Here is a 16,249-nt window from a genome sequence, read left to right on the forward strand (position 1 = left end):
AGAATATGATGAGAAACGCGATCAAATGCTTTACTCAGGTCGGTGTAGATGGCGTCAATCTGCTTATTGGAGTCGAGGGCCTCAGCTATATCTTCGTTGAAGTCAACTAGATTTGTCACGGTGGATCTACCTTGGACGAATCCATGCTGCCTACAAGTCATAAATTTTTTAAAGTGTTCATTGAGATGAGGACATATAAGAGATTCAAAAATCTTGGCAAAGATTGGAAGAAGTGAAATGGGCCTATAGTTTTTTACAAGATTGACATCATCTGATTTGTGTATTGGTACCACTTTAGACATTTTCCATCGCTTGGGAAATATTCCTGTGCGAAGCGATGTATTATAAATAATCAAAAGTGGTTTAACTAAAAATTCAGCACAGGAAGCAACAAAATACGGAGCAATATTATCTGACCCGCTTCCTTTGTGTATGTTAACAGATCTGAGTTTCTTTAGAAGCATATTATGTTCTATGATCGGAAGATTTAGAATAAGGCTGTTATTATTATAAAAAATTTCATTAAGACCTGTGTGAGAAGATGTTGTGTATATAGATTGGAAAAATGCTATGGCCTTTTGAGGTGAAGGCAAATCTCCGACAACCTTCATACAAGCTGATTCTGAAAGTCATTGAACGTCTATTCAAGATTATCTGAATACATCTATTGTTAGAATTAGTATTAAAGTAAAAAAAAACATTTTAGTGATTTTCGTAAAAAGTAGCATAGAATTGACTGATCTAGATCGCTTGAAAATTTTATTCAGATCGACAAGATGTTTTTATGTGAAAACTATCAAACATCTATTTATACAACAAAACGTTTATTTGCATGTAACTGAATAAATAAATAAATCATTTATTTTCCTCAAAAAACTTATAATTACATCAACAAAAGTACAAGTAAACATAAACCAAGAGGACTGGTGTCTGCGATAGGTAGGGTTGCCAACACTTCATCATCAAAATATAGTATTTTCCAAAAAAGGTGTAAAAAATATAGTACATTTAAAAAAAAATAGTATTTTATAGGAAAAACAAAAAAATAGACAAATATATATTTATTTTTATAAAAACTATATTTTTTTGCACTTCTTGCACTGTGTAACAGCTTTTTTAACCGACTTCAAAAAAGGAGGAGGAGGTTATCAATTCGGCCGGTATTTTTTTTTTTTATGTATGTACACCGATTACTCCGAGGTTTCGTAACCGTTTTACGTGATTCTTTTTTTGTTCGATGCGGGATGGTGTCGAATTGGTCCCATAAAAATTTTATTCGGATAGGCCCAGTAGTTTTTATTTTATGAGCATTTTTGTCTGTACTAGATGACTTAATTGAAATGTACCAAGTAACTTTGACTCACTTCCCGGTAACCGATTGAGCTGAAATTTTGTATACGTATGTAAATTGGATAGCGATGAAAAATTATCATGACAGAGAGCTGATTTGATGATGGAATCGGAAGGTGGCCATAGGAACTTAGTACATAATACATTAACTCAACTTTATCGAGATTGGGCTCGTTTGATTCGTGTTGAAAAATACACTAAAAAGTATTAAATAAAAATAACTGCGTTAAAAACAACCGACTTCAAAAACGGAAAAGTACAAAATAAAAAAGATTTGATATCATTAATTACTACATAATATTATTTAGATGTGCTTTTTATTAAATAGGTTTGAAGTCGGTGCCAAACACTTAGTATTTTAGTCAAACCTATTTAATAAAAAGCACATCTAAATAATATTATGTAGTAATTAATGATATCAAATCTTTTTATTTTGTACTTTTCCGTTTTTGAAGTCGGTTGTTTTTAACGCAGTTATTTTTATGTTTAAAATAAAAGTATCAAGCTTTGTCACATTCAATTTTTAAATTAATATAAGTAAATCAAAAGCTCATTTTTTATTAATGATACACTACTTCTGTTTCTTTCTTCTCGCCACTGGTATATGCGCAATAGGTTATATGACTTAGCCATATTTTTTTTAATGAAAGATTTGTTTGTAACATTTGTCGGTGTTGAAAATATAGTATTTTTGCGTACTATATAAGGTTGGGTCGCCTAAGATCGGATGTGACATAAGATCGGATGCATGGAATAACTCGCAAACTAGGCAATATTCTCTACTGCTACCAACACTACTAGATCCGCCATTTTGTTCTGCCCCTCTCTTCACTCTGCGGCCGGCCAGCGACCAGACGGGACGTGTACACAGGTGATTCAGCAGAAAAGGTGTATTTTGTGGGGAAAATCGTCGATCCGATCTTACCTACAAAATTTTGATGGCTCATTGTGGAGAGTACTTTCATTGAAATAATGTAATTAATTATTTTGGGGCAGAATTAGCGAATCCTCTTTCCATCTGTATACTTTGATTACGCCTAGGACGTTCACAACCCAAGATCCGATCTTCCCTCCCAATGCCGAAGATCGGACCGAAGTTTAGCTCTTGACTGCGCCTTATGCAATAATGCGCAATAATCATTAACTTTTAATATATTTAACTATCCAATGACGCTATGACTATCAGACCTTAGGTACATTTTCATTATTTAGTCCTAGAACACGGAGGATAAAAGTTTGAGAAACTTAATTAGGATGAGGAGGGAAGACCGGACTAAAAAAACGCAATAAAAAAAAAAACTTCTTTGTCAAATTTTTTGAGGAATTTCCTGACTCAATCATTGATGCTCAATGTATGGACGTAAGTCCGGATGTTTTCCTAATGTTAACATTATTATTAAACGCATAGAAGTGAAGATACTACATAGTCCGATCTTCGGCCGAACTGTTATTTTCTTCACTATGGTAAGTCGAAAAAAGTCTGCTTTTTAGGCTCTAAATTTGCTTAGATAGATAGCATCTACGCAAACCAAAAAATTAGGGGTTAAACAATATTTTTTTGTCATCAATTTACAGTTGACCGCAACAGAAAAACGACATCGAATCATGAGAAATAAAATAAAAAATACAGTACGTATAAAATTTTCAGCATATGCGTCCGATCTTAGGCGACCCAACCTTATGTTTTCAACAGTATATAGTACGCAGACCCGAAATATAGTATAATACTATATATTATAGTACGGTTGGCAACCCTAGCGATAGGCCGTAGCCTGTAGTGCAGATCGCAGGCACTCCCCAATTCGTCTGTCCAATACAAACTACCAAATTCCAAAACTGATGTCTTTTTAAACTCGATTTTGACCCACTTTTAACGAACAAGAATCGGTGACAATATAATAATTTTGATGAGTCTAAAACGCGTTTTTAGTTTTTTTTAACTTCATTCTTTTTGGCGACACTGTGGGAAAAAAAACTATAGGTACTTAATTATATTTCTTACATTGTTTTTTGTACTTATGTCAGTACCTATTTTCTTATTTTTGTCGCAATTTTGTGTGTCCCACTGCCTCGCTAAATAAACCTTTCTGTAGTTATATTGACTATACTGATTAAGCTATGACGTCACAACATGGCTCCGAATCCTATACATGCATAGTACCATAGTATAAAGAGATAGTATATAAACTATTTGCATTATTTTGTAATTCGATAACACTACGCCCACTTTTATACATTTACACGTGTAGTATCAATTACTATCTATGTGTTAAATAAACATAATGTAATTAATTGTAGTGTACGCATTTCCTTATAAACTATTGTTTTTGATTTTGATGTGATTTTCCTTTAGTGTACGCGTGCCTTTAAACGCCACGTGTTTAATGGCCGTTCCCAATATTCAAACTACGCTTATAGATAGACAGCTATCTCCGATAGCTAGTAAGGTTCTATCTATCGTAAGATAGATACGATATTGGGAACGGCCATTACTTGCTGACAGCTGTCAAAACGTTATTGGGACGCTCAAATACGACAAATTCCAAGAGAAAAATAATTTGGAAAATCCAAAAGTGCACGCCTCATAATTTTTTTTTAATAAATATTTATTAATTATTATTTTTGTTTATTTAATAACAATTAAACCACATCGAATCAGACCCTGAAAAATGAAAGGGTTCTATTCCTGAGCATACTCAAGCGTAAGAGAAAAAAAAAGACTCGATTAGTAAAGTATTTCGGTCGCTATCGTGTTAACAAGAAAAAGGATCCGCACATACAGACACACGGACGTCCTAGACAGAACTTTTTTAAACTGTTTTTTAACTAGTTTAAATAACAAAAATGACATCAAAAATATCATGAACGTTAAAAATAGTGTTTTTTCTTAATATGTGTGTGTATGTATTATCTTACAAGTGCAATGTATGATACATAAAGACATTTTAAGTTTGAAAAATCAGATGTTTTGCGCGAAGTGACAGTAGTACCCACCTCAACGCTTCGCTTATGAGGCGTGCAATATACCTTCCAGACGATAGATAGCGATCAAAGATAGGTTAGCTTATCGTTAGTAAGCTTATTGGGACGCCAAAACAAATAAGAATAAAACAAAAAGATAGATAGCATTTTCTATCTTTAGTAGGGTCAAACCGAAGATAGATACGATATTGGGAACGGCCAGAGAGTTTAATTAGTAGTGTTTGATGATGATTTAAATTAATGTTACATTGTTTTACGTGTGTGGATTAAAGTAGCATCATGCATCATAAACATCATTTATTTATTTACACGAATGATATTTTTCATTTTTATTTAAGACTAGATTTCCGCCCGCGGCTTCGCCCGCGTTTTCAAAGGAAAACCCGCATAGTTCCCGTTCCCGTGGGATTTCCGGGATAAAACCTATCCTATGTGTTAATCCAAGTTACCCTCTATATGTGTGCTAAATTTCATTGTAATCGGTTCAGTAGTTTTTACGTGAAAGAGTAACAAACATCCATACATCCATACATCCATACATCCTTACAAACTTTCGCCTTTATAATAGTATTAAGATAAAAAACACAACCATGTGAAATATTAGGATGCTGTTGTTTTATGCGTTCTATAGTTGTTTTATTCTTGTAAATAAGCTAAAACACTGCCAAGTTTTATCAAAACGAAGTCAAAATCTATTCATTAGTTTTTGTGTGCTTGAATAACAAATATCCATCCGATCACATTTTCGCTGAAAGCCTTCTGCTAAGGCCTTCTGATAGCTTAGCCTATCTAGTATCAAGCCGATTTACGACTCACAAAAAAGATGTTTATAAAATTAAACAAATGCCGATTACTCGTATGTAAATTCTTTAAATAAAAGTGTTTATTTGTAAACGTTTTTGTTACCTACATAATTATTATTTGTATATGTATGTAGAACTTGAATTAATTTCGCGCTCATCGATTGTATGGAATTTATATGATAAATCCATGATAAATCATGATCCTAGATTATTAGCGTAATCCAACCAGTATTAATTACCAATATTATCATTAATACTATGACCACTGACATTTTTTACCATATATATATATTGAGTATCCCATAAAAAAATAGATCGAAGTACTACCATTTTTTATTAGAAGTCAATTTTCTTCATAAATTAGGTCAAATTCCTAGTAAATATGGAAAAGTGTCTGTCATTTATCCACACTGGCAAAAATACTGCTTAAAAACGTGTAGTTTAGCTGTAAGACTTAACTGTATGTTGTGATAGGAGCCCCACAGTTTTTCGGACGCGTAAGGGATAATCATTAATCATATTAATAATGGTATTTTGGAAGAGATCGCTACCTAGCGATAAGGCCGCCATTTAAACATTTTTGTCTCTGTTTGTTTGACTATATCTGTGTTTTATATTAATTTCTGTGTGTGTGATTAATAATTATCTATCTATAACTAAAATATGAGCAGCGGTTCGCTTCGACACTCGTATACGATTGTTTCGTCGAGTTACAAGACACTTTGAACACGAATGTGTAAACGCACCATTAGTGACGTCATTGCGGTTTGCATATATGTATTGTATTGCATGGTAAAAAAACATCAATATCGAAGTAGGATTAGGGTCACTACACATAACCCAGATACATTATGTAATATAAACATTGCATGCTCAGATATATTTAGTGCGATGACCGTGACATCGAATAGTCGAATGAGTTAATAGTATTGTTAAAAGTACTGAATTTTAATAATAAATGTACTAGGTATGACCTGCGGTTTTACTCGTGAACAGAAAATACTCTAAACTTCATTTCTCTATGATGTTTTTTTAAAGAAAAGACGAAATTTTGATCTCGAGACGGGAATCAAATCTGCGTCTTTTTACCATATTTTTATATCAAAGTCCTTTCCATATTTCAACTTTTCTTTTGGCTTTGAAAAAATGGTATAGGTATCTGTTAATTAAAAACTTATTATAAAAATTATAATAATTTGCATGCTACGGCTAAACATGCTGAAAAACTGAATTGTTATCATCTCTGTATACCGTGTTTATTGGCAAATAAATAAATTTGAATTTAAAAGTTGTGAAAAGTTACGTTTATCTTCCAATATTTTCATTCAGATCTGTATTTTTGCTGTGAAAGCGTATCAAATTACAGATAGTCTCGCATTTGTATTAGTAACAATTAAATGGCTCTACTTAAAATTTGCTGTCGATTCTATTTTTCAAAATGAACGTACTTACATACAATAAATAAAATAAATAAATAAATAATATAATAAATATGTACCTACAACATACATAATATTTCAATGTATTTTTATCTATGTTCAAATCACAAAATGCCTTGACCAAATGACATCACTGTATTACCATTTTATTAGGTACGATATATCTAAAAATAATCAAAATCCAAAACATTTTTCAGTTCCTCGGCTGCACACAAGTTGATCAACCAAAAGGCATCGAGGTAGTAAAAGATGCGATTAAAAAACTGCAGTTCACACAACAATTGAAGAAATCAGAAACCAAGGATGCTGCTAAATGCAAGAAGGTCGAAATCACCGTGTCTGTTGACGGTGTGGCTATACAGGTAAAATTCATTCGTTCTTTCGTTCATTCATTTGCTCGTTCATTCATTCATTCATATGATTTCAGTTATTTATGACGTTTGTAACAATAGGTGTATGTATGTCTGCTTGTTTGCTTGTGTCGTTGTATGTCTGTATGTTCGTGACATATATTTTGTCGTAATGTAGTTTAATTATGGGAAATACGAAGCATAAGTAACTATAAAATTGTACGATGTATAAATGATCACAATTTTTTATTAATTCAATTGTACCATCCATTTAATGGTACATATTATGAATAGATTTGAGATGGGATATTACAATAGATTTAAGTCATACAGATGATTCATTATTAAACTAAATTGATTTACCTATTTATTTCTATCTCTTTGGAGATAAATAGGAATCGCGTAAGAAGCAGTCTTCTTTGTTGCACAAAAACAAACAAAAATACAATAGAACTGTTGGGATTTGGTAATATTTTCAATAAAACTTCTTCATTACAACCGATGTATTTATTAAAAGATAAACGCATTACATTACACAGCAGTACAGCACAGAGCAACCATGAAAAGGGCAGATGTCAGCAAGTGTCAAAACGAGAAACTTCAAACATTTACAAAGACAGTTTGTACCATAGCATTCACAGATACACATAAACTACATTATAAATTTATATACTCAACACTCCCACCTAAATTTATAAGGTAGACACAACAACTTAACTGACAGCTAAATGTTTTTAAACAAACAAAATATTCTAGTTAACTTCATACATTTTTCATAAAGAACAAAATATAACTCCTTTAATACATAAACTACAAACTGTTTTATTCTCAACTTACACACACATTTAATTCCAAATTTATATAAAGTTAAACTCAACTTACATACACTTTTTATTCCAAATTTATATAAAGTTAAATATTATTCTCAACTTACATACACTTTTTATTCTAACTTTATATAAAGTTAAATACTAGACACACTTATATGAAGTTTACAAAAGTTAAACATTAGGCACATATAAATGAAGTTTACATAACATTAAACATTTCTCATAATCTTATCTCTAATAGAATTAAATTTATTTGCTGGCAAAGCTTTTGTTAAGAAATCAGCTAATTGATTTGAACTCTCAATATATTTGATATTGACAATTTTATTTGCAACATTCTCTCTGATAAAGTTGTATCTTATATCTATATGCTTACTCCTTCTGTGAAACACAGGATTATGTATCAATTTGATTGTACTTTGATTGTCAACATTTAAAGTTATTGAGCCTTGTGGCTCCCCAATATCACAAAGAAATTGCCTAAGCCATAAAATTTCTTTAGCGGCTTCGCTAGCTGCCATATATTCTGACTCTGTTGTGGATAATGCCACAGTATTTTGTTTACGACTAGACCAAGTGACAGGACCTCCATTCATAAGAAATATATAACCTGTATTAGATTTTCTAGTATCCATATCACCTGCAAAGTCTGAATCAGAGTAACCAACTAAGTCAGCATTACCTTGATAAACAATTCTCATATCTTTTGAATTAATTAAATAACGTAGAATTCTTTTCACAGCTATAACATGTGAAGGACCTGGATTATTGACATACCTACTAACAACATTTACAGCATAAGCTATGTCAGGTCTAGATATTGATGATAAGAATAACAATTCTCCCACCGCTTCTCTATATGGGAAATTAATAAGTTTATCACTAACTGTATTCTTAGACAACTTTACATTTACATCAGCGGGGGTACTGCTACCCTTAGCATCTAACAAATTGAATCTATTAATTATTGTTTGAATGTATTGACTTTGACTTACACTAATATAACCTTTTCCTTTATCTATTTCCATTCCAATAAATGAATTACAGTCTAAAGTCTTAATCTCAAATGTTTGCATGAATATTTTTATTATTTCAGATAAAACAACTTTACTTTTAGCCAGTAACAACCCATCATCAACATAAAGAATTAATATTACTTTAACATCTTTAAAATATCCTACAAATACACAATTCTCAGATGGACATGGTTTAAATCCATAAAAAGATAAAAAAGAACTAAATTTTTCATTCCAACATCTCGATGATTGTTTAAGACCATATATAGATTTAACTAACTTACATACTTTTGAAGACTGTGTTTCCAAACCCTCGGGCACCTCCATGAAAATTTCCTCGGAGAGCTCACCATACAGGAAGGCCGTCTTCACATCAAATTGCTCGATATGCAGTTCATCTCTCGCAGCAATGCTCAGCAACACCCTGATGGAATCATACCTGCTAGTAGGGGAAAAAATCTCATTATAGTCTTCACCCTTGACTTGTGTGAACCCACGTGCACACAGCCGTGCTTTGAATCGTACTATTTCTCCATCTCTATTCTTCTTTATAGTGAACACCCATTTACAAGAAACAGGCTTCTTCTCAGTTCGATCAGTTAATATCCATGTTTTATTTTTTTCATGTGACTGAAGTTCTTCATCTATAGCTTTCTTCCATAGGTGAGAATTTGGACTATTCATTGCTTCTTCATAAGTGTTAGGTAATTCTAATTCAGTTATATTTACTTCCAGGTTTCTATTCCGACGTGGACGTAGTGTGATGTTTCTCAGTTCTTCCTCTTCCAAACATATACTTCTTGGAGGGATATAAGTTACATCTAAATCCTCTGAGCTCTTCATACTATCATCAGTACTGCTTTCTTGAAACTCATCCTCTGGAGTAGACCTTGTAAAATGATCTTGTTCTCTTTCTTGTGAAGCTGTTACTTCTACAAAACTTTGTTTTTCTTCTGGCATACTGTATTCATCGAATTTCACGTCCCGTGATATTATAATCTTTCTAGTATTTTGATCAAACATCCTGTAGTTCTCATGTTCATACCCAACTAACAACATCTTCACACTTTTCTTTGCAAGTTTCTTTCGCTTTTCTTTTGGTACATGTACATAACCAATGGACCCAAATATTCTTATGTGTTGCAAGTTAGGCTTAACTCCATGCCACAGTTCAAATGGTGTAACATTTCCTGTTTGGCTTGATGTACCTCTATTTAATAAATATATTGCACAGTTGACAGCTTCTGCCCACAAGTTTAAAGGAATGTTTTTCGCATACAACATAGTTCTTGCACTTTCCATGATTGAACGCATCTCTCTCTCTGCTCTCCCATTCTGTTCAGGGGTATAAGGGGCAGTTTGTTCATGTGTTATTCCCTTATTCTCCAGATATGATGTAAATTCTTGGTTCACATATTCACACCCATTATCTGTATGTAATATGTGCAAATCATGTTGAAATTTGTTTTTCACTATTGCATTATACTTAAGAAAACATTGAAATACCTCGCTCTTATGCTTTATGAAGTAAACATGGCGGTAGCTTGTAGCTCCATCTTTGAATAAAACAAAGTACTTCATACCAGACACAGAGAGTTCTTCTATAGGGCCACAAACATCACTGTACACAATTTCACCAGGCTGTGTTGGACCTCTGGTTGATTTACAGAAAGGGCGCCTTGCTTGCTTTCCATACTGGCACGCTTCACAAATAAAATCTTGATTTCCACTCAATGTAACAGGAATTATACCATTTCTACACATATTCTGAAGTTCCTTCACATTTAAATGTCCCAACCTTTCATGCCAAACTTTTATATCTGTTTGCACAAAATTACAACTTTCTTGTTTTATTGTTTTGACATCTAACTCATATAGGTTATTTTCTGATAGATATGCCATCATAACAACAACATTATTCTTCATAATCATTGCCTTTTCATTGCTCTTCTTTATCATATATCCTTTTCTTGTCACAGCACCTTCCGAAAATAAGTTTCTTCTCAAGTCGGGTACATACAAAACATTTTCAAGTTTACACCTCTCCCATGAACCATTAACCTTTTTGTCTATCAGTACAGTTCCTTTACCATATATTTTTATATTCTGTTTGTTACTCAATTTAACAGAATTGTTCTCTTGGCACTCGTTAAACTCACAGAAGTAGTCCCGCTTGAATGTCATATGCATTGAGGCTCCACTATCAAGAATCCATGCCTCTTCATCATGTTCCTTCAGTGCAGCGCTGAAAGCCAACATATTGTTAGGTTTCTTATCATGCTTTCTCTTTGGCAGTCTGCAGTCTCTAGCGAAGTGGCCTCTTTTGTTACAATTATAGCATATGAATCTATGACTTGTTTTTTGTTGATCTTTTGAAGTTTTCTGTTTATTTTCACTTCTTGATATGAAATTACTTTTTGATGTCACTAATGCTGTCTCACTAACATTTATATCATTGGCAAGGCTGGCTTCTTCATCTACTAGCCGAGAAGTGAGGTTTTGAATTGTTTGACTTCCTTCATCAAGTGACAACCATGCCTGTCTAAGTGAACGGTATGTTGATGGTAATGTACTTAGAATTTTTGTCATAATTGCTGTGTCACTGATTTTCTCACCAGTCTCCCGTAATTGCTTTGCCAAGCTTTCTACCTTGGACACATGCTGCGCCATAGTATCGTTGCCATTATATGAATATTGATAAAACTTTTCATGAATCAACATTTTGTTGTATTCAGATTTTTGTTCATAGATAGCTTCTAATTTTGACATAACTTGTTTAGCAGTCTCGCAGTTTTCTATTAAAGATATTTGGTTTAAATCCATGGACGATGTCAGAATGAACATTGCCATGCCATCATCTTTGTCCCATTGCACTTGCGAACTGGTTTCCGTAGGTCTTGCCTTCTCGATATTCAATCCTTTTGCTCGTAATGCACATTTAACTTGAAATTTCCATTGTTTAAAATTTCTCAATTTTCATCGAGTTCGCAACCTCCATTTTAGGTTAGTTTTTACAGCGGTTGTAATCTTGCTCTTTTATAGATTTCTCTTATTGAAAATATATTTTAAATATGCCTGGGCCCATAACCTGTTGGGATTTGGTAATATTTTCAATAAAACTTCTTCATTACAACCGATGTATTTATTAAAAGATAAACGCATTACATTACACAGCAGTACAGCACAGAGCAACCATGAAAAGGGCAGATGTCAGCAAGTGTCAAAACGAGAAACTTCAAACATTTACAAAGACAGTTTGTACCATAGCATTCACAGATACACATAAACTACATTATAAATTTATATACTCAACAAGAACCTCTCAACAAAGAATCAATCAAACCATTCACCAGCATTAAACAATAAAATAAATTTTAAACACACTTTCCAAAAGAAACCAACAATGTAGTAACAATTTCTATTCAGAGATTTATTTCAATCACGTTCGCGCCATTTTGAACCCGTAACGGCTACAGATTTCACTTTTAATTCATTGGGCCCGTTTGGGCCATGACGGAAAGCGAACGTAGAAATCCTTATGCCAAATATGTGCCTAATAGTTGTAGGTAACTATGGGAACTTTTATTGAGTAGTGTAAACATTTATTGAAATAATTACGAAATTTTAATTTGAGGGCACGTATATTTGTTCGATTCATAAGGAATATATCCTGTATAAGGCCTGATATGTGTCAAATCGTCGTCTGTATGTATACGAATGTAAATATAGTGACAAAATTATTAAAATAAGAGAATATTAATTTAGTACAATCTCAATCCCTACTCCCAAACTTCTGCGTTTATAATATTAGAAAGATACTTAATTATAATGTACTTAGTTCAATTCATACTGACGACAATTAGTTCATTCATATACTTCTATTTATTTTTTTGATGTTGATAGAGACGGATGTATTATAATAAATTATATCTATACTAATATTATAAAGAGGAAAAGTTTGTAAGTATGTAAGTATGTATGTATGTATGTATGTATGGTTTTCACGCAAAAACTACTGGACCGATTTCAAAAATTCTTTCACCATTAGAAAGCTGCATCTTTACTGAGCAACATAGGCTATATTGCATTTTCAAAAAAATTAGAGATCCTTACCAAAAATGCAATAATGTAACCCAAGGTGTAAAAAAATCCTCAATAAAACTTCTGTCATCGCGTGCGCTGCGGAATCTATTGAAGATAGAACAAACAAATGTTCTACGGTATTATAGAATGGATCAATATCTACAAGAAAGTCCGCGATACCATATGTCCATCTTCAGTAGTTATGTTACTACAACAACTTTTTTACGTTTTCAAAGTAAATAGAAGTGCCGACAGTAATCAAACCATGTTATCCATACACATATATTAATCCTTATCCCATAAAATGATGTTTTATTATAGACTGTTTCAATACCAGCAAAATACTTTTTAAATGAAAAGAATTGGATATTCCATTCAAAAGATATAACGAATTTTTAAAAGTGTCAATCTACAGAAAATAGTAGGTATACTGTTCGAGCAGGCCGTAGTGCGTGGGTCACGACTCACGGAGGAATTCTACCAATATGCGTCTTGACGGAACACAGTGGCGTTTTGGTCGGTAGGAATCCGACATAACCCACAGCCCCTCCCCCGGAGGCCGTGGGTTTCTATTAAAGATTTCCCCACTAAAAAAAAAAAAAGGCCGTAGTGCGGGACGGGGTAAAGGTGATTTTCATGTGATTAAAAATTAAACCTATAGTCCGAGCTATAGTAGACTTTTCACTGTAACGATATCGCTATCTATGCGGGTTAAACCGCAGGGCATTGCTAGTAGTTCATATAATTAGTCTTGTTGGCTGTAGGCTGTACCATTGGAGGCGGTAAAATATATCATTTGTAAAATTTATTGATCAATGTTTGGTACCGCCTAGCACTATTTGTAAGGTTCGTTCGTTTTCGTTCCTTATGCTTATAATGATCGATGACATAGTACGTACGTAATTGCGTACTACAAGATATATTTATATACATTTATACGAATATGGAATTGACTAAACCACTATCTAAAAAGACAAAGACGCTTATGAAATAATAAATAATAGTATAGTGTATAGCTGAATATTCCTTGACTATTATCTATCACATTTTCTTTTTTCTAGCACATCAAAGCAAAACATACAAATTAATGCACAACAGAGAAGCTAACAATAAATCCATGTCAGAAACTAAGTCAATAGATTACATAAATATATAATTAGAACAAATGTTTAACAGAATTCAAACCATGATGCTTAACATGGTAGACAACATGATGGATCGATTTATCCAGCTTATCAGCAGCCAAATAAACAAATCATCCTACCCTTAAAATAATCACATGGAATGCCAACGGACTAGTCGCACGGCGACTAGAGCTCGAACATTATCTCCTCACGAAAAACATAGATATAGCTTTAATATCAGAAACAAGGTTCACAACCAAAAGTTATGTCTCAGTTAAGGGCTATAATATTTATACCACCAATCATCCATCAGGAAATGCACATGGAGGAACGGCAGTTCTCGTAAAATCGAATATAAAACATTACCCACAGGAACCATTTTCCACCGACAAAATTCAAGCCACTCTTATTAAAGTTAATGATACAAGCTCGGACATCACACTAGCTGCAGTTTACTGTCCGCCCAAACACCAGATAACTAGAGAAGACTACAAAAACTTCTTTTGTACTCTTGGACATCGTTTTGTAACTGGAGGCGATTGGAACGCAAAACATCAGTTCTGGGGCTCTAGGTTAACAACAACTAGAGGGAGACAGCTTTACCAAGTAGTAAAGGATTTAAACCTTGAATGTTTGTCCGCTGGCGCACCCACCTACTGGCCAGCTGATAAACATAAAACACCTGACCTGCTGGATTTTTTCATATCCAAAAATATTGCCATTAACAATACAAATACCGAATCCGACGTGGATCTCTTGTCAGATCATTCTGCAGTTGTCCTCAATATATGTGGTAAGATCATTTTAATAGAAGTCCAATCTAAAATATACAACAGGAGCACTAACTGGGACAAATATCAGGACATAATCACGTCGAACATACAACTTAGGGTCCGAATGAAAACAATCGATGAGGTAGAACAAGCTATAGAAGCACTAAATCAATTAATTCATGAAGCAGCATACAAGTCCACATCCCATCATAAAACGAAACAAGTCAAAGAACATGTTTACCCATTGTCGATCAAAGACTGCATTAAGGAAAGACGTAAACTTCGCCAAATATGGCTAAACACTCACTATCCCAATGATAAGACCGCGTTCAATAAAGCCTCACAACGTCTGAAAACATTAATTAAAGAGTCGGTAAACGAGAATCTCCAATCGTATCTGGCTGGACTGACACATTCAAGTGACACGAATTATTCTTTGTGGAAGGCTACAAAATACCTAAAGCGTCCCAAGCAGCCAATAACTCCATTAAAAACACCTTTAGGATCCTGGGCTCGCTCTGACAGCGAAAAAGCTAACACTTTTGCTAATTACTTGCATAATGTTTTCGAACCGCATCCATGTAGTACCCGATGTCTTGGGAATGAAGTAGAAAATCACTTGAACTCACCTATGCAAATGTGCTTACCACTAAAACACGTGACAATTAGGGAGCTTAAGCGGGAAATCATGAAACTTTCAGAAGGTAAATGTCCTGGATATGATCTCATTGATGCTACCCTACTAAAAAATCTCCCAAAAAAGGGAATATTATTCTTACTCACTATTTTCAATGCATGCTTAAGATTATCCGTATACCCAAGCCAGTGGAAAATAGCACAGGTGATTATGATCCTGAAGCCAGGTAAACCAGCTCATGAAGTGTCTTCATATAGACCTATAAGTCTGCTTCCTGTTATTGGAAAATTAATGGAAAAGATTATCCTAAACAGAATGCAAGAACATTTAGCAAAGATAATACCAACTCATCAGTTCGGTTTTAGAGAAGGGCACGGCACCGTAGAGCAAGTACATCGGCTGGTGGATGTTATAGGTAGAGCGATGGAAAGTAAAAAATATTGCTGCGCAGTTTTTCTAGATATAAGCCAAGCGTTCGACAAAGTGTGGCATGACGGGCTTCTTTTCAAAATTAAAAAAATGCTCCCACATTCGTTCTTCCCACTACTAAATTCTTACCTGGCTAAAAGATGCTACGAAGTAAAATATAATTCTGATATATCAGACATGCATGAAATTAAGTCAGGAGTACCTCAAGGTAGCATACTTGGTCCCGTACTTTATCTTTTGTACACATCAGATATACCAACTGATCCCAACACCATTACTGCTACGTACGCAGATGATACGGCTATTCTAACTACAAACGAAAACCCTGATACTGCTTCAGTTAAACTACAATATCACCTTACCCGCATCGAAGAGTGGCTTGATAGATGGCGCATGAAGGCTAATACAGATAAATCAGTACAAGTAACTTTCA

At 33.7% G+C, this 16,249-nt stretch overlaps 1 protein-coding gene across 3 annotated transcripts in view; it reads left to right on the forward strand.

Moving 5' to 3' along the window:
* Window positions 1–16,249, forward strand: part of LOC149896502 (PTB domain-containing adapter protein ced-6-like) — a 113,035-nt gene that overhangs the window by 84,044 nt on the left and 12,742 nt on the right. For all 3 annotated transcript variants that reach the window (XM_090117448.1, XM_090117446.1, XM_090117447.1), the window contains exon 3: window positions 6,772–6,936. In XM_090117448.1, coding sequence (XP_089973574.1) covers window positions 6,772–6,936 — 165 coding nt within the window. The remainder of the gene's footprint in view (window positions 1–6,771; window positions 6,937–16,249) is intronic.

The sequence above is a fragment of the Colias eurytheme genome, chromosome 28 (genome assembly GCF_061535395.1).
Source record: "Colias eurytheme isolate Ceu_HAF_F1 chromosome 28, ilColEury1 Martin Lab GWU primary, whole genome shotgun sequence".
Lineage (NCBI taxonomy): Eukaryota > Metazoa > Arthropoda > Insecta > Lepidoptera > Pieridae > Colias > Colias eurytheme.